Source organism: Excalfactoria chinensis, chromosome 13 (assembly GCF_039878825.1).
Source record: "Excalfactoria chinensis isolate bCotChi1 chromosome 13, bCotChi1.hap2, whole genome shotgun sequence".
In the NCBI taxonomy this organism is placed as follows: domain Eukaryota; kingdom Metazoa; phylum Chordata; class Aves; order Galliformes; family Phasianidae; genus Excalfactoria; species Excalfactoria chinensis.
Genome location: NC_092837.1, coordinates 12,932,715 through 12,951,981, shown reverse-complemented (window position 1 = coordinate 12,951,981; position 19,267 = coordinate 12,932,715). Strand labels below are relative to the sequence as shown.

The window sequence follows — 19,267 nt, the reverse complement described above, 5'->3', positions numbered from 1 at the left end:
TTATATATTGCTCTTTTATTTTGGGGCCGGTTGCTCATGTGTGCAAACCGTTTTCTTTTCCTATTTGTTCAAAGACAGTCATCTCCAGGTTTGTGTGTGTGTGTAGACATGATATATTTGATATATTATTGATAAACTTACTCCAAGCTGTAGAGGCCTCGGGATCCCACACTCCACCTACATCTCCAAAGCCAGCTGGCGTTTGCTTTCAGGACAATATCGCCATCTCAAAGCCACAGAATACATTGGCTGAACTGTTCAGCAGCTCCATGACAAATCCCTTGATGAAAACACATGGAATTTGCCCACCGGAGTCTCCACGTTGGCACTGGATGTCCCCAGGCATCATACCCAGCAGAGAAGGCTCCCTGGGCTCTGGGATGGTTTCAGAGGTGAAACAGTCACAGCCAATAGGAAAAATAGGCATTGTCAGGAAAAAAGCCACCTCAGGAGGGGGTAGTGGTAAGGAAACCATGATATCTATAATGATACTGAAGATAAGTAGCACTAAAAGAACAAGGAGCAGCTAATTGGTCCTTGTCACTTTATTGTGCAACACTAAGAAAGACCGAGTTCAAAATGAAATGAACCAGCACCTTCACCATTGCAAGAGAAGGCAAAGAGATGAGGAGAGGAAGCTATTTGTCGGCATGTCCATGAACATTTATGTGCATTGAGGTCAGAGGCCTTCACAGCCTTTGGCACAGCAGCACAAACCAGCAGTGTTACACCCCTCAATTTACTCACATGTAGCTGCAGAGAAAAGAAAATCAAATCAAGCACTGTCCGAGAAGCAGCTCTGCACCAAAGTACCTCAGAGGTCAGGAGTGTTTGCCCAGGTGCTCCACAGCGCATCAAGACAGGACTCATTTCATTCCTTTCCAGCCTGTTCTCCCACAGCCTTCTCCCTTTTCTCCTCTTACGAGTTGCACAGATTGTTTCTTCTGCAAGGACCAACTTGAGTTTTGGCTGTTCTCACTTCATGCCTGCACTTCCTGACCTGTAAAGGCACAGCTTGCTTGGCTTATCAGTATTTTTTTCCCCCACCCACTCCCATTCCTTGCAAGCTGATTTCTAAGTTATTTCTAGAGCTAGCTGAGCTGTGCACTTAGTTTAGTTGAGAGCAGCATTTCTGAGTTGGGGGTGGGGGGAAAAAAAATGAACGCCCTTTGCACTTTCTGGTTGATGTGATGCTATGGAGCAGTGCTCCAGCAAACAGCTGGGTTTGGTTCACCCCAGTGGCGGCCCTGCAGCACCATTTGTCCTGTGAGACAACACACACCTCCCTGGTTGTTCAGGCTGCTTTCCAGTGTCACGTCTGTGGTTCTGACCTGCACTCCCGGCACAATGCATTTGTTGAATCCGCTGCAGGCCTGTTTGTTCTTAATGAGCAGTTTCCAGGTACACGCACCTCTTATCAGTGTTGATGTAAATCCATAATGCAAAAGCTAGAGGAAAGAACTATCAATTAGCAGTGAATAATTTAAGGTAGAAATTAGTGTTCTTTGCCAAGAGATCAGTGAGGCTGCGGAACAGGAGGAGCAGAACCCAAATCATGGCAGTAGCAAAGAGTTCAAGACAAACATTCTCATCATTTTTCCTTGCCAACACTACAAGCTTTTATCAGAAGTTCTACAATGACAGGCAAGGCACAAGGCAAACCTAAACCCTAAACCAGATGCAAGGAAACAATTGAGATACAGAATCACGAGATGATGCAAGTGATGCTCCCATCCCATCTGGTGAGCAGGAAACAGCTTTTGCACAGGTCTCAGAGGCAGTAAGCAGCCCACATGGCCTCCAGGAGCAAAACATGCCTTAGCATTCTGCTACTGTTTAATACTAGCCAAGACTTGAAAGGAAATGCTTTAAAGGACCAGACCCACCTCTGGCCAGGAGGTACCACAACACACAGAAACAAAAAGCAGGGAAAGAAGTGCATCCAAAGTCCCACCGACCTCCGCAGGTTATGGAGAGCTACTATTGCAGGAGAGCTTCTCCTCCTTGGAATTCCAGTGTAAGAATCACATAACCAGGTGTAAAAATCTTCAAATGTAATTTATTAAGACATTCAGCTATGTCTGTCAGTCTACATCCAAATTTACTACTAAAAATAAAATAGTATCACGTTTCACATTAGGAATACCCACTTTGAAAAACACTTGAGTCAAGCCTATCGTATAAATAAGTGACTAATTTCTCTTCATATCAAAATTCACATAAAAAAATTGCCTGCCCCCCTACTCCCATCTATTTCCTCCTCCCCCCCCCCAGTTCCTATTTCTACTTGAAGCCATGATGAATGTAAAAATTTAAGTACGGACATGTCCTTGTCAAAGAAAAAAAAAGGTGCAAACCTATTAACAGCTTTAGAAGTGGCATTTGCGGAGTCTGATCATACACAGTAATGTACTCATTCCCAAAGTGCAAATATCGCCAGAGTTTAATACTGTTTTAATTCAGCTGCAAGAATTAAACATTACACAGCACAGTACTGCAAGGCCTCTATCCATGCCCTAAAACTCATCCCGCTTTCCTCCTGCACGTGGTAGCGGAGGCCAAAGCGTTCATTAGAGTTTTAGTTTACTTCATGCAGCCCAGACTGTGCCCATTATTAGCAAAAGTTTCATATACATCAAAATATTGAAGACTCCATCATAAAAGTCAAGAGTCACTATAGATTACATGACTTAAAATGCAGTTGCCCAACCAAGAACACCCAAAGCATACACATGACGTATTTAGAGTGCTTCCATCTCCTAGTACAATCACTGCTGTTGTATCTTTGATTTTTGCTTACGTGCCATAAAAAATAGCGTCAGTAACCAAAGCTGCACCTCAGCCAGAGACCAGCAACTCACTGCATTTAACACCTCTCTGGGACGCTGGGACATGCGGTATTCGATACCTTCCTCACCTACAAAACAAAAGCCGGCACTTTGTCTGTCTGTCTGCAACTTCCCACAGACCTCCCGTGCTTCTCATCCCTCATCTACATCTTGAAAACACTCTTTAACTTTAATTTATTTTCAGACATCCTTCCTATGCCCGCAGTTCAGAGAGCTTCTGGAGTCATTTATACTACATCTCAACTGGAGTTACCGCTACCAAGCAGCCCAGGAAAATCAGCATAGGATATTACATTTTGACCAGCATTAACAGCTAAACTTCTTTGTTTTAAACTTCCACTGATGTGGAAGGATAGGTTTCCTTCTGAGTCAAACTAGGATCTCCAAAATGTGTTTGTTCCCGTGTCATCCTTTGTCACCTTAGAGCTGGATGCTAACCCTCGGGTCTTGAGCAGGGCACCCCTCTGGGGCTGCCACGAGTTCTGCAGGGCACGCTGCTCCCTGGCTGGCCTCACATGGGCTCGTGCCCTTGTGCACACCCTGGAATCCCTCCATCTCAGCAGAGGCCTCCAGGCTGTCCTGTCCATCACTCTGATTAGGGTTGTCTTCTGTATTTGTCCCACTGTCTTGCTCAGTGCCGGGGGGCTCAGCCACATCTCCGGGTCTGATGTTTTGCTCTGCACCAGGATTTGGCTGTTGAACTGGCTCCAGCCCCAGTCCTTGTAGCTGTGAAGGGCTCTTGAGCTGGCAGTGGCACAGAGGGCACGTTTCTTGCACGTACAGCCATTTCTTCAGACAGCCCGCATGAAAGAAATGGCTACATGGGGTGATCACAGCCGTTTTCATGTCCTGTAAGACACACACAAAAAAAGATTATTGGCAGGCCCGTTCCTCTCACCCTGCACATGTCCTGCTTCATCTCATGGGAGCAGCAGCCACAGAGGAGACAGAAGCAATCCCCAGGCAAGCAGGAGAATGTTTCTTGTTCATACGCACAAAGCTCCCACATTCAAATTCACACACACACACATCAAGTACGTGCCAGGGCTGGCTGCCTATAATACACGGATTAGAAATTAGGCAAAACCCTTGTTTATAAAATATTATCACACTTTAATAAAAGGATTTGTAGGCAAAGAGTTGCTGGATTAGTTGGCTTAAGAAAACTGTGCAAGTGAAAACCAGCAAACTTACAGACGTAACAAATTAAATAATGCCCTCAGAGAAGAGACTCACATGTTACCGCTCTGGTGTTTTAAACATTGCCATTCAATCTGACAGTGATAGTTACACTCTTCAAATAATTTGTATTCAAGTTTGGAATCAATCCAATTGCACCCTATTAAACCTAGGGTAGTTCTTTCATTGTCATATATAGCTACAATTTGTAGCCAAGAGAAAGAGACTCTGGAGCTGGAGGTGTGATAAAGATATTACTTTCAGCATTCATTTCTAAGGTCCTTACTTCAGCTGTCTTACATTAGATAGACCCATAACCTTTTGGTAATTAAGTTTCTGTTATAAAACTGACATTGCACACGAAGTGGAAGGAGCAGTGTCTGCAGAGACTGAGCTGCTTCTAAGGATGAATAAGAAATCAGCTACTTGAGTACACACTGTCTTTCAGTAACGGAATCTTTCACTAATGAAGAAAGGGCACACTCCCTATTGCTACTGAGACCAGCTCAACCCAAATGTGAGAGTTTCAAAGAAACTCAAGGACATGGTTTGTTGCATAACTAGAGAGAAGAACATTAAGTTTAAACATATCCAAATTAGTTTTTAGACATAAAATCTCAACGCCAAAACTCCAAATCAATGTAGACAAAGCAGAAAACTGGAGAGCCCAAGTAATATATTATGCACAAATGTGACTTGTTAAACACAATTCAAGTAACCTACTTTATTAGCTGCAGACCAAACACAACAGACAGTCCAGAGGTATTTAAATTCAAGTCAGCATTTTGATACTTCTATTCTTACCTGGTAGCAGATGGCACAGATGTCATTGTGTTGTTCCAGCTGCTCTTTTGTGGCAGTGGGCAGTGACTTGATCTTATTCACAGCATCTCTACGAAGAAGGAAGCTTTTCCACCCCAGTTGGGCCCGCAACCACACGTTGTAGTAGGAGTGAATGAAGATGATCACCGAACCCATTACAGTCCATTCACCAAAGACAGTTTCTGAGACACCATATGCCACCACACAGAGAGCGACGAGGAATTCCAGCAGTCGGTACGTGCCATTTACATAATAAATCACATCGTCCATATTTTCAACTGGTTCTTTTCTGAACTCTTCTACCATAAACAAAACATAAATGAAGAGCGTCCCAAGCACCTGTAATGCAGTGCAAGACCATTAGCTCAGCATGCAGTCCTGAACTGGAGCTTCAGTTATACAGCATTGCCCGTGGAGCTCTGCACATACAGTGCTCCCAAGTCAGACTGAGGGCAGGCAAGTCCCGAAGCAGCAAAACTGTTGCTGAACTTCAAGACAAACAAAAGCCATTTCTTCTCATCAAGCATTTACTCTTGCTCTCATGTGCTTCACCTTCTGAGTATTTTCATGAGCCCAAAGCACAGCTGAATTGATTAAACAAAAATGTTGAGCATCAGGAGGGGCAATTTTATAAATTAATTACAGGAAAATCTTATAACAATAACAATCATGGTGTGAAACACTTCCAGTATTTATAGTAATGTGTCTTGAGCAGCAAATTACTTTTAAGCACCCATCGCTACACAACAACATATAAATGAGTGCTCTGGGAAATGTTTTTCTATTGTGATACTTATGCCCTCAGAAGCTGCCTGGCTTTACAATTCAAAATAGGCTTCCACTCTCCTACATTCTCAGCCAACCCTTAGGAATTCCTTAGCCACAGATACAGGATAACTTTGATATCAGATCTTGTACTTCTGCCCTTTTGTCAGCCCCGTTCTATTCTGATCATGCATTTTCTCTTCTAGAGAGACCGGATCACAGTTATGGCAGTGATTCCATTTCTATAGGACTAACGTTGTTACCTGAAGAGAGGTTAGAATACTGCTGGAGATAATGATCAACAGCCAGAAATCCATGTGGAAGAACTGACAAATCATGTAGGCCATGTACGCAGGGAACACAAGTAAGAACAAACAGAGGCTGACTGCTCGGAAGTGCTTCCACAGACTCCTGCAAACAACACAGTTGGGTTTTATTCATTTATTTATTTCAAGTCAGATGTAAGGACCAGAATAAGAACGGGCTCACCCCTGGATGTAAGCACATCAGATGTTTGCTCGAGGCTTTAACTTCTTGAAGGGAGTTTTTATGTTACTTGGGCACAGTCTCATTCCCAGCATACACGCTAACAACAGACACACTCTGAAGAGTTCCCCCTCTTACCTGATCTTTGCTGTTTTAACACAAATACAAGATTATGGACAAAAAACCATCTACAATAACTGTCCTATTGGGTCTAGTCAGAGGTTAGACAAATTAAGCACCTACATACTAGATGTCTCAAATGAAAGTCCACTAAAGAAAAAGCCTAAATGTGTTTTTAATGGTTTATACGCCTTCCAATATAAACAGAGTTCTCCCAAATTATTTACTTATTACTACACTTCTATGTCTTTTTGCTAAGAAACACAAGCAAGGTATTTCTTCTTACCACCAGACTTAACCCTGCTGCCTTCAGAAGTATATTCCCCAGTTACTGGGATTTGAGAAAGAAGAGGCAGATATTTATGTCTTACTCCTCTTTATTACTTACTTCTTTCCAACCTCTCTCCCATCATCAACTTCTTACACTCAACCATTTGCAAAGGCTTTCAGAGCATCTCCAGTAATTACTATGTTACCCCTACATGCTACTCAGGATGTATTTTAACTTCATTTAACTCTGGTAATGAGGTACTGAGAAACTGGGAACACTGGGAGAACGAGGCAGTAGCAGAAACTGGCTAATTTAATACAGTCTGAGAAAACATCAGAATGTTACTGATGGTTTGTAGTTCTCTGTCTGTGGGCAAGGGAAAGAGGGAGAGCTGAAGAGGAATTTATCTTGATCTGAGTTAATTCAGAACTGCCAGAGACATTTGGCAGACGAGAGATCAAAACTGCAGTCACCACAGGCTGCTTGTTTAAGCTGGGCAGATGCTCATATCCTGGCTCTACTCCCTCTCCCTCTGTTAGTATAAGTTAACATTGCTGCAGGACAGTGGCTACAAGTAGCCTCCAAGCTACACAGACTCTCTGCACATAAATAAACATTTTCTTTCACTTCCTTATTTGCAGGCTATGAAAAAGGAAAAAAAAAAAAAAACAAAAGCAATTAACAAAGATGCAAACACAAACAATATAAGAAAACCAGATACTAATAAAGCTCTTAAAAAAACAAATTGTATTTAACAACAATCCCACACAATCAAAACAACTGGTACACTAATATAAGCCTTCCACATCTTATTTCCTGCCAATAAACCCTATTAATTTGGGATCACCATTTCAGAAAAATACGGGTTTTAGAATATCTAACACAAGGTCATCTCTATATACATCCTCAATAGCAGTCTGAGATCATTGCATTAGAGGGAATCCTACTCAGCTTCAGAGGAAGGTGAGTAAAATCCACAGAATGGAGTGGTGGGAAGAAAACACAGGCTTTTGTGTGCTGGATTTGCTTAACTGAAAGCACAGTCTTGCTAAGGGAAGTAACCTCTGTAGTGCTGAGGAGCGGACAGCCAACAGCTGCAGAGCAGCATGAGCTTAGCAGGCTGGATGGACACACTCCTGAGTAGGAGCAGGTGACCCAACTCACCTTCATTTGCCAGCATACAAACTGCTGAAAAGCATTACTGTGTGCATGTGAAGGAGAAGTACCGAGAGAGGAAAAGCTAGAGAATTTAGGCTGAAAATAGAAAAGACACAATAGTTTTATAAACTACTAAAAATCCCAATCGGGTCATTAATGATTAATTTACTATCTCCTAAACCAGTACTGAGGAACTTTCAGTTTAGGAAAACAGTCTCTTACTTGTCTCTTGAGGCTCCCAGTGCCAGGACAATGGGATCAGCAATTTCCAGCATGGACTGTAGTATGGATGCCACCACAATGAAAAGAATAATACTGAGCAGGAAAGCCCGATGCACAACTTGGAGCTCAATCAAACCTGTCTGCACAGCCAGGATCAGAAGCGTGACTCCTTCAGTCATTCCCCTGCAGACCAAGAAAAACAACAACCACATGCTTCTGTGTCATTATTGGTTCAAAAATGTATCTAGAAATACCTGAAAATAACTTGTTTCTACCAGAACCCTGCAACTGTTACTTTTTTTTTTTTTCCTTTTATTGATGCAACTGTTTAGGTTTTAACCAGGCAGGAATGTTTTCAGAAACAATGTAGAACTGGGGGTTAAGACCCAGTCCATCAGACAGCAAGGATAGTTCCCCCAGCATTCGATGGAGCCAGAGGAGGTCATAAAGGATGAATCCACCAACCTCAGCACCGCCTACATAAGTCCAAAGAAGCACTGCTAGGTCTACAAGCTAGGCACCAGACAGCTAGATCCTACATTATCAAAGACCCTCTGCACCTGTTACATTTACCCATCATCACATTCCTGTCTGTCTTTTGGTTCCAGTGAAACATCCTCAATTTATCATCCCACCAACCCCAAGTTCAGGAATATCAGTAGATTATCTCCAGTCAGCACATTTCAGCACTCTACACAAAGCATGCACATTATAGACCACCTAGAACTGCATGCTTCCCCATAAGATGCTTTCATGCAGAATACTCCTGGGCAAGCCCAGTCCATACTCATTATCACACAGACATTATGGAACTGAAAATGCAAAACATTCTTTTGCATACTGTCTGAGCTTCAGTTCTGAGCTACAGTTGGAATAACTGAAAAACATGGATCCCTATGCAGGATCCCAACCTCATAGCAGAAAAGTTAAGAGCATTAGGAGAAAGTCAGTTCCTATATTTTAGTTATTTCCCATAGTTCCTTATAGGCGAGCCATACAATGTTGTCATTTAAGGCTCTAAGTTTAGTAATGTTTCACACATGACTACAGGGTAAATGACAAAATGTAAATGTGAAGTGCTTATGTCATCCAAGCAAGTGAAAATTTTCCAGTGACTCATATTAATGAAGGTACTAAGATAATCAAACTGTGGAGTTTTAAATCCCACGTAACAGCCCTGAATATGATACAGAAATAAACCATCTCCAAAGAAGCCTGTGATAAGCTGTACTTTCACCTCAAATCCAATGTACATAAAGACTGGTGTACAGAAAGCCTGTCAAAGATAGCCAAGTGCTCTTAAGGTATAAAACAAAAGATCCCCACAACTCTACATCAATTCTATTTATATACCATTTTTTCTTTCTCTTTTTAGACCCTAGGCACTGTGACATGCTTACCTGTTCATAGCAGGATCATTCATGAATGCTCGGTAGCCCTGCAAGTAAAACTTGCAGAGAGTCAGAACTCCCAGAGCAACAAAGGAGACAGTGAAGACCAAACCCAGCAGCGAGTATGGAGTGCTACAGCATTCTGCAATACTGTGAGGAGAGAGAGGAAAGAGACAAAAATGAGAACTATCATCAACTAAAAGCAGTGTGATGAGTTCTCCCCTTGATCTCTTAAAGGTGCAAACTGTTCTGAAAGCACAATTGTACTAGCGTAGTGGAAGTATTAAAGGGAACTACAGCAGTTAGCAGTGCTGTCAGCTTGGAGCCTGCAGTTTGTCTTGTACTGCTGCCTCCAGTCCTTCTCCAGCGCTGTGCCACACGGTGGCACTGTGTCCTGCCTGCAGAGGGTTTCCACAGCCAGAGGGCAGCTGAGTCCCAGTGCACCTGGGTGGTTACGTTGAAATTTTGCACAGATACCACGAGCAGAGTTAAAGCAGATGGATTCGCTTAAGACACTTTCCACTCAGATTTGCACTAGTACAAGCAAATGCCCAAGTGATAAACACTGCTGGATGACCAGACTTTTTCAGCAGTGTCCACAGGTAACAGTTGTCTTTCAAAAGGTTGTGTCAGAAGCAGTAAGACAGGGAAGAATATCCCCTCCCAGCTGGGCTTTTTCCTTTATTTTGCTACAGCAGTATGGTACCAAAAACTGAGGCTTCTGAGTACATCCGATAATACCAAGAACAGCAGACTTCCTTCAGCTCCTCTTTTATTGATCTTGGCATTGCATTATTTGGAGAAGCCCAAGCCTCGGGGTACACTTGGGTTCCTAAGAAATGCAGCTGCCGGAGCACAGAGAGCACAGTGCAGAACGCCACATGTCTCAATACTCAAGGAAGAGCTGTCAGCCAGGGATTACACACCTGGAACTCCTCAAATACACAACCCCAGGTAACAGCACATCAACACCTCCATTCATTAAAATAATAATAATAAAAAGATCTTAGCTTGTTCACCAGGACAGAAGTCTTTCATGAGAGAAATTATGGCGGCCAAAAATGTGTCACAGTAATTAACCAACCGAGGCGTGAACCAGCCCAGCAGTTTGAAAAGACAAAAGTGCCATGAGGAAGAATATCCTTCAAAAATAAGCAAAGCACAACCAAGAGACGTTTACTTTGTTTTAATGACTACTTGAGTTGGAGATCTCCTTTGACAGAAGTTCATAACGGAGTATTTTGAAGTGTTTACATACACTATTTGCAGAGCTTTTGGTAAGCCTTCCAGTTCTGTCTATTTACTAACCTGAGCAGGGCTGATAAAGCCTTCAAGTGCTCCTTCCAGTCAAGGCAGTGAGAAACAGATGCTTAAATACAGTATTTTTGCAGAATTTGAGGAACTCCAAGTTTTGTTAACCAGAAAATGAGAATCTTGGCCATTCTGACTGATGATCAGTTCTTTTTTTTTTCCCCCTCTAGAGTAATTTTTCCATCCTTCTTAAACTTATTTCCGCATGATGTTCCATTCAAGGGTCCCATAGGAGCTTAAGAGCTCGCAGAAAAGCCTGAAGAGCTCAGACTGTTATGTTTAGGTATTAAGCACAAGTTTATAAGCTGTCCCAAAGAGCTAAACTCTTCAAAGCATATAAAAAAGTCCCAGCAGTTACACAGTCAAGGAAAAGATTTTGAAAGGAACATCAAGGACAATGAAACAAGCACAATTTTTTTAACAATAAATACACGTGCAAGAACTTTCCAGTCTGATAAGAACAGACATCGCTCCCAGTCTTATAGAAAAGGAAAGAAGTGTGCTCCTCTTATTTCCTCATCCAAGGATTTTTTTGCTTTCTTTGGGAACTCTCCCCCAGTTCTACTAACATTGTCTGTCCTAAGCATAATAAATGCCTCTGAAGCTTCACAGGGGCAGCATACGCTGTCTTTGCAGTAAGGAGAGGTATTTGCTAGGTATCCAATGCAATAAAGCCAATTTAATTACACAGTCTCTAAAAGAGATGTTTCAGAACACACTCAAAACATAAAAACAGCTATGTACAGACTAGTTAATTACCTCGTCAAGAAGAGGAAGAGAAGCCTCTCTCTCGATGCCGGTTGGTCCCGTGTACTGAAATAGGAATAGATCTGGAGTGCAAATAAGACCAACCAAAACACCATGAAAAGAACAGGGACCACCAGCTGATTCCAAAGAGACATCCCCAGAGCCAGCAGACCATACACTTCCACCACCTGGGCAAGGCAGAAAAAAACCATGGTTTGTTATTGGTTCATATCATTTATGGCTTGATAAAAAAAAAACAAAACAAAACAAAAGGCTGTTCTACAATATAGCCACAATAGAACTGAAGGCAATTCACAGTGTATTAGCCATCCCAAAGCAAAAAACAGGGTCAAGCTACAGCCTGACAAGGGGAAAGCCCACACTCAGCATTGACAAACTACTGTCTGATCAACTGTCTTACCCGAGTAAGGAGAAATACCCTATTGCACAGCAAACCACCAGAAATGCCCCTTCCTGTGGGTAACTGCCTTGGAGCTGCTGTCTGCTGCCCTCTCTCAGGAAGGATGCAAGCCTCTGGCTCACACTCAACCCACTCAGACCGTTTTCCCAGCTCATGTCAGAGCAATGCTCTTTTCTTTATAGCTACTGCCAACTCACCACACACACTAGATAATGAAATATGAGCCAGAGCACTTCAGCACAGTAAATCTGCTTTGCTGATCTGTTTAAAAGGGAGCACTAAATACCTCAGACATTTTATATTTAAATATCTCCAGATAAACAGGTATCAAACTTCTGACTGCTCCAAGTCAACCAAGAGTTCTGAAGTTTATGGTGATAAGCTATTTCAGAAGACTCAGAAGTTCAATTACATCTTTTGCACTGCAACAACTAAGTTATAACACAATCATTATCTGGAAGCTGGAACTTCATACAGCTGGACTTAACAGAAAGGATCAAAGGAGATCACTCACAACTATTTGTACAGCAGCTATCTGTAACGGCTAGCAAATACATGAAATAGTTGTAATTTCAACAGTGTTAAAAAGTTGTCTGCTCAAGGTTTCGTGACAAGCGTGAGGGATGTTAGGTTCATAGGACTTGCTGCAGTGGCTGATGGACGAGTGGTATGGTGCTGGCAGGGACACAGTGCCAAGCTCCTGCTTTTATCTTTGTGCACACTTGTCAAGGAACTGCATCTGCCCATGGGAGACTCCCCTGGCCTGGCATCAAGCCGAGCAGTTCTGAGCAGCTCCTGGCACAGCACTCCATCATGCTGGAGACAGGTCATCCATGCTTATAATGTAGATTAATAACCACGAGGCATTTCTGGCATCTTTTGCTGCAAGTAGGCAGCCACACTTCTGGACCTGCTTTTAAATTACATCACCAGACACAGGATGAACTACACACATATGCAGAAAACTGCCTTAGTCCACCGGTTAGGGTCAAGAAATATGGTGCTGAACATTCTAACATTCCCTGAGTTTTACCACTGATGTCAAAACAGCAATTTCAGTTTCAGCCTACAACAGCAGTCAAGTTACTAACGCCTGGACAAAGGCATCACTGACAGCTATCTACCACACAAGGTCAGGGCATCCTAAAGGTGAGGAGGCTTGTAAAACAGCTGCACTTAGAATACAATTCTGAGCAAATAAGAAGACAACTATGTCTTATCTGCAGCTAAAATCTTCATACAACATTTAAGCGCTTTATATTTAGTGCCTAATAAAACAATAGATACATGAATCAAATCCACATCAGATGTGAACTTCACATCAGGAAGCTAAACTCTGCAGGTGTTCATGCACATAGAAAATGCAAGCGCTGCTTACACCCTGTTTCAAGTCTTCAAACAGTACAGAAGAGAAGCATGTTTTATCCCAAATAGTACTGCTCTCTCTCTTATAAAGGAAGTGGTAAGCATGATTTTCACATTCTTGCAGGAAAACGTGGATATTGAGGCTTTGCCAATAAGCTCCTGAACTTGTTTTAATCAGTAAATCTACCATCTAGTTGTAGATATTTTATATAAAAAACATGAGGCATAATCTTTCTGTAGCATTAATAAAGCAGTTTCTCAACCAAATGCATATTAAATGTATTTATTGGGTGCCAAAGCGTTAACAAAAGGGATTTGTGTCAGATCAGTCTTCTCTGTTTCTGGTAACTCCCATTAGAGCTCTCAGAAATGCTGCTTTTCTGAAGAAAATACCACAGACTTTTCTAGCTCTCACATCACAGTCCAAGTCACAGTCAAAATCAGCTTTACTCCTACTCCCAGTTAAATACTACTACTATTACAAATGTTTTTTTCATACAAAAGGTATTTCTTGAAATGAACAGCTACTGTAAGCAATGCATGGGAATACCCTGCACACTTAGTAAGGCTCTAGATACATTCCATCCTACCACAACCCACTCTTTTAGCCTGGACTTGGGAAGGACTAAGTAAAACCCAAGTATGGATGCCCAGGGAGGTGGTGGAATCTCCTACTTTGGAGATATTCAAGACCCGCCTGGACACCTACCTGTGTGATGTGGTGTAGGGAACCTGCTTTGGCAGGGGGGTTGGACTCGATGATCTCTAGAGGTCCCTTCCAACCCCTACAATTCTGTGATTCTGTAAAGTCAACCTGCTCGACCAGCCAGTATAATTCAAGCTAATGTCTTAATAGCTCACTCAAATTGTAAGCTACCCTAAATCAAAAAAAGAGGATGCTATGGATAGGAACAGAATTGGTTTACTAAGAAAACATGATCTCCCACACAAAAGCAGATGCACAGGAAATAGTCAAACTACTTTTACTTATTACTACTTTCCTGCAAAAATGCTCACGCCCAGGAGAATAAAATTGTTCCACTCTGTCTTACCTGGACAAGTTCTCTGTACGCAGACTTTGCCAAGTTGTAGGGCACCAGAAGATTTGATCCCAGAAAGTAGAGAACTTCCAAACCAGTGAAAATCATGGCAAATTTGTTGATGATGACAATGGTTTCCAAAGGGACCAGGCAGAGCCGAGCCAGCAGAGGGAGCATGTGAGCAGAGAAGAGCCAGATCTGTTTTGTTTTCATGACGCAGGAGCAGAGTGTGCAAACCACCAGCTGACCTGAAAACGCGACAGTCTTTTATAATCAAGCTGATTATCCCCTTCAGGAAAAATGTATTTTAATTCGTTATCTTTCCATAACACAGTTATCAACATCCAGTATATTATGACAGCTCTAACTAGGACATATCTATTATGAAACCAGTCTCCTCTGCATTGTTTGCTAGGTCACAAAACTTACCATTTTCAAACTACGCCAAGTGTGCGCTTTGCAGATTAGCAAAATGAAATCCCAAAGCACATCCAGAATCATGTTCAAATTAATACAGTGTCCCAGGAATAAATCACACAGAGGATAACTGGGCAAGTCATCCCTCCGGTTTCTACATCCCGGCTCAACCTGTATCGGTGAGCACAGCGGCAGCATTTCTGAAGCCCAGTTCTAAGACTGTTTCATCCTGATCTACTGAAAAAAATAAAAAGAAAAGCAAACAGAGGTCCCAAATGGCTCTTACAACAGCAATATTTACACTGTCAAGAGGAATTACCAACGAAAACAACAAGAGACAGCCAGGTCAGCAGATGAGATTTCAATAACTTTGTAATGCCCCGGGGCAGTTGCTCAGAATTATCACTGAACCTTGCAAGTGACAGATAATTAACAAGTAAATTCTCTTAACCAGTTGGCAGGGCACAGGGACATCTTCCCTACACACTTAGTGATCTGGAAGGCACCATTTCTACATCAGACCACTCCAGTTTAACTCTCCTACCATTATAATCACTGAAACTTGTACTCTTTATGTCAGAGGGAGCAGCATGGAGACAAATGAACATCATCAGGGTAAGAAAAACACTCACACATCACATTGGGTAAGAAACGGGTGTTCTCCAGCCATAAAATAGGATCTCTGATTCTAGTCTCGTCTGATGAAGCAGCAACAGCTGCTCTCCTCCTGGCATAACATGCTGAGTATGCTCATCATCCCTGCTGAGTGTTCCATTTTTCACCTTTTCAGTTTATACATTGATTGGAAGTTACTTGTTGTGGGAAGGAGAACTGTACACCAGCAAATGAAACACGTGGACATTTCCTCTTGAGACCCTGATCTCCCTCCTGCATTTAGTCAGTTCTCAGAAGCAGGCTGAAACAACAGTGGACCTTGCAGTGACAAGGACATACTCCCCATCTTTATTGGGGGCAGCTGCCCCTTTGTGTTGCACACCATAGTATATTTCCATGTAGGGCTATAAATAGTGAGATATCACCTACAATTTGCAGTTTCAGTCAGAAGGAATCAGTTTGGAACTCATATCAAGTCACTAAAAATGCTCAAACTATCAACTACGACTAGCAAATCCAATGGAACAGTCCACTCTGCAATCTTAGATGCCGTGGATTGAAAACCACAGCCAGTGACAATGAATCTGGAATGCTCCTGCAGGATTCCAGGCTCCTCCGCTAGGGAATGAGGCAATGAGGGAGAAATCTATTGCTTTAAGTTCCTGTCCATTCTTTTCTGCTCCCAAAACCTCCATAAATACATTAAATATAGCCAAGGACTCCCAGGCAGTAAGCGAATGGAAAATGTGCAGTAAGTGAGCCCGTGTGGTACTGCTGCTGTTCAAACCACATTTAGAAGGGAACTCTCTATTTCATCCCCTATTTTAAAAAGCTGATATTACCAAATTTCCTGGTTATGACATTAACTGCTCGGCAAAAAGCAAGATGCCTTAACGTTACAAAGTGCTCCCACTACTGAGCAATGAGAACCAAGAAAACACAAGACTTCACAGCAGCACTACTTCCAAAGCCATGCAGCTCTGTAACAACCATAGCTGACATTCTCACAAGGTGACACACTCATCCAAGAGAGAGTTTGAAGGCACTTATTCCTTCAATCCAGCACTTCAGAGCATATTTAACAGTCACAGGACTGAGCTAGATCTGGGGGAAGAACTGATTGTGAAAGACCATTCAAAAGGTACTCATGAATAAAGGCATTAACAAAGATTAACTCTGTGACCCAGGTGGTGCATTGTACATCAACCCCCTTATTGTGACCACAGCTTTTAGGTAACAGAGCTCTATCAGCATCATGATTGTTTCTCCATGTGCTTGTCTCAGTGCCTTTGCCAACAGTGCTGCAGCACAATGCTCTGACAGAACATACAAAAAACAAACTGGAGCAAATCACCCGCTTGTTCTTTTTGCTGTGAAGATGGCAGTTCAGCACAGTATGCTCCTGAGACATGGCAGAATGCACTGGATAAATACCTCAGTATGGATAAATACCTTAGTACGTAACAAACTTAACATAGTATTTCACATTTACACAAAATACTGTCAAATCTCAAAGTTCACTTCTACAGAACTTCCCCAAAGACCAGCAATTGCCAGCAAGATTAAAACTACTTTCATCTGGTTTTAGAAAAACACAGAGAACTAATAATGAGGGTATTAAACACATTAACATACACGTACTGGTTAGTATAGTCACAGCTACCTTCTGAAATACAATTACATTCATCAGACATTCTAGTCTGCCACCCAGTACAAAAACAAACTGGACAAAAACAAAATCGTCTTTGTCACTTATTTTTAACTTATATTAAAGCTGAGTGATACATCATGGGATACTGATGGGTTTGAATCTTGGTTTAGTTTCTATCTATATGTTATAGAATGGCATAATGCCTCCTAACCTCTTTCTGCCTGCTGCTGCTTTGTGAAGCTCCAAGGGATTCTGCTTTATCATGGAACCCTGCACTGCATCTATGAGAGATTCAAAGAACTAATTACAAACATTTCCTCATTGAAACATGCTAAAGGATTTAGCTGTACCTTGACATCCTATCGTAAGACAGTACATTTAGCACACCCAGAAATCAGGAGAAGAAATAACCTCAGAAGAAGATTTCCTTTCCTCAGAAAATACCAATGCTGATTCAATAAAAATATTAAAAGCAAGGACAAATTCCACATCTAAAAGTGAAGATGCAGACATGTAGGAGATGTAGATATTCTGGTAGACCTAACATACTGTAAGGAGTAACCCCATTTAAATCTTTCTGTAGCAGCTGCGAGCAAACAGAAAGCAGCTGAGTTTTGCCATCAGTGCATGGCTGACTAAATCTGTCAATAATCTGATGGAAACCATAGACCTCAATGAAAGGAATTAGGGAAGATTTCTCTTCCGAGTTTGTCTTTGGCTTATATCTAAAATACACATGGCTCATGTGTATTCCAATATCCTCTCAGCAGAGCATATGGTATGGAACAGCATCCTTAATGCTGACTTTATTCTCTTCCAAAGTTCATTTGGGAGGGAAGGGCAAGAAGGAGTGTAAAAAGCCCATTTCTTCACGATTTCTTTGAGATTTTTTTAGGAAAAGGAGTCATGTCCGCCACTAATACAATAATCTAAATGTAGTTTTGTGTTGCTACTCCTTAATGCTTTAATTAGAAATATCCCTGGAACTAGGCTGGAAAATAAAAAGGCTGCCTGTAGTTTCAGGCACACATCCACGAATCTATTTCACTTCTTCTTTTTCCTTATTTGTAGCAGTATGATAATGCTCATCTATAAAGCCAATACAGAATAAATGCTCGCTCAACCACTTCAAAGACAAAAGCGTTACAAACGTTACTACTGGAATTCCTAGGGTACTTTCCATCCAAGACAATCCAATCGTTCTGAATCAGACTGCGAGTCTGAAAAGAACTTGGAGACAGAATGCTACGTTTAAGAAGCACAATTCTAGAAGTGGTAAACACAAAAGCACTAAATAACTTAATACTATTTTTAGAGAGAAACTATATGCTGTCAGTAAGTGACCAGCCTCTACAAACTGAAGTGAACTGCACACATGAGATCCTTGAATCTCTCTCCCTCTGTTCCTCATGCTTTGATGTTTTCACAGGTAGACAGGGATACAGAGACAAAACTCAAAAGCTTTCTTTCAAGAATACCTCCTATGCTGCCTACTATGATAAATCACCTCCTGTAAGAACAGCTTATCATGAAGTTTTCACCCAAAGTCCCAGGCATGAATTTAAAGTGCTTCTACAAGAACATACCCACCACTCGTCCTACTCCAACAAATTATAACACACATTTTGTTTATGACCCGTGGAACTGAAATAAGCATGAACTGCAACACAGTGCATCTTTACAACAGTGTGATAGATTAAGATACCCTTATGAATCTCAAGCATCTAAATCTACCATTAAATTTTTAAAATCCCCAAGGAGATCTAGAAAATACTTCAATGCTGTAAATAAGGGAGTATTGGTAATGCAGTGGAATCTGGAGAGTCAGGTAGGACACACACAGAACTCCACACCCCCTGTGTATTAACGAGGATCACAGCTACTTAAAGTGATAAAGAAATTTGAAAACAAGAGGCAAAACATGCCTAGGTTTCAATGAAGAGAATTAGTCAGAACTCTCTCCTGCATCACAAATATTGAAGTCACTCACCTACTAAGGCAGTCATGAAACGATTCATTGAGAGAGGCTCCACATACATTGGCCCTTCATATCCTGATTCCAATTCACTTCTCACGTAATCCCTAAAAAAAAATAAAACCACAAAGTACGTATTAAGATCCTTCTGATTGGACAAGATGCAATTTACTCATTCACACACATTCAGCTTCAGTGTACGTTACAATTAAGTACATTTCAAAAAGCAATATTAGCATGGCTGTTACAGCAGCCCCACTGACTGAAGGATATAACTGGAGCATGACTTCAGCAACAGGCATATTATCTGTAATTAGACTCACTGTCACAGCCATAGAAGTCCTCTGGGATACCCAAGCTGCTCTTCAGCATGGCCTGAAACTGCTTATTGACGAAGTCTCTCAAGCATCATTTCATTTTTAAGTTTCCTTATTAAGTGTTCTTTTTCCTAATTACATGTGG

At 41.7% G+C, this 19,267-nt stretch overlaps 1 protein-coding gene across 3 annotated transcripts in view; it reads right to left on the bottom strand.

The window, feature by feature from the left end:
* Window positions 1-2,039: 2,039 nt before the first annotated feature.
* The window catches only part of RNF145 (ring finger protein 145), a 43,282-nt gene continuing 26,054 nt past the window's right edge, over window positions 2,040-19,267 (bottom strand). For all 3 annotated transcript variants that reach the window (XM_072348107.1, XM_072348106.1, XM_072348108.1), the window contains exons 4-11: window positions 18,821-18,912; window positions 14,160-14,395; window positions 11,334-11,509; window positions 9,273-9,413; window positions 7,873-8,055; window positions 5,879-6,026; window positions 4,833-5,189; window positions 2,040-3,698 (exon numbers count right to left, since the gene is read on the bottom strand). In XM_072348107.1, coding sequence (XP_072204208.1) covers window positions 3,270-3,698; window positions 4,833-5,189; window positions 5,879-6,026; window positions 7,873-8,055; window positions 9,273-9,413; window positions 11,334-11,509; window positions 14,160-14,395; window positions 18,821-18,912 — 1,762 coding nt within the window. In that variant the 3' untranslated portion in view covers window positions 2,040-3,269. The remainder of the gene's footprint in view (window positions 3,699-4,832; window positions 5,190-5,878; window positions 6,027-7,872; window positions 8,056-9,272; window positions 9,414-11,333; window positions 11,510-14,159; window positions 14,396-18,820; window positions 18,913-19,267) is intronic.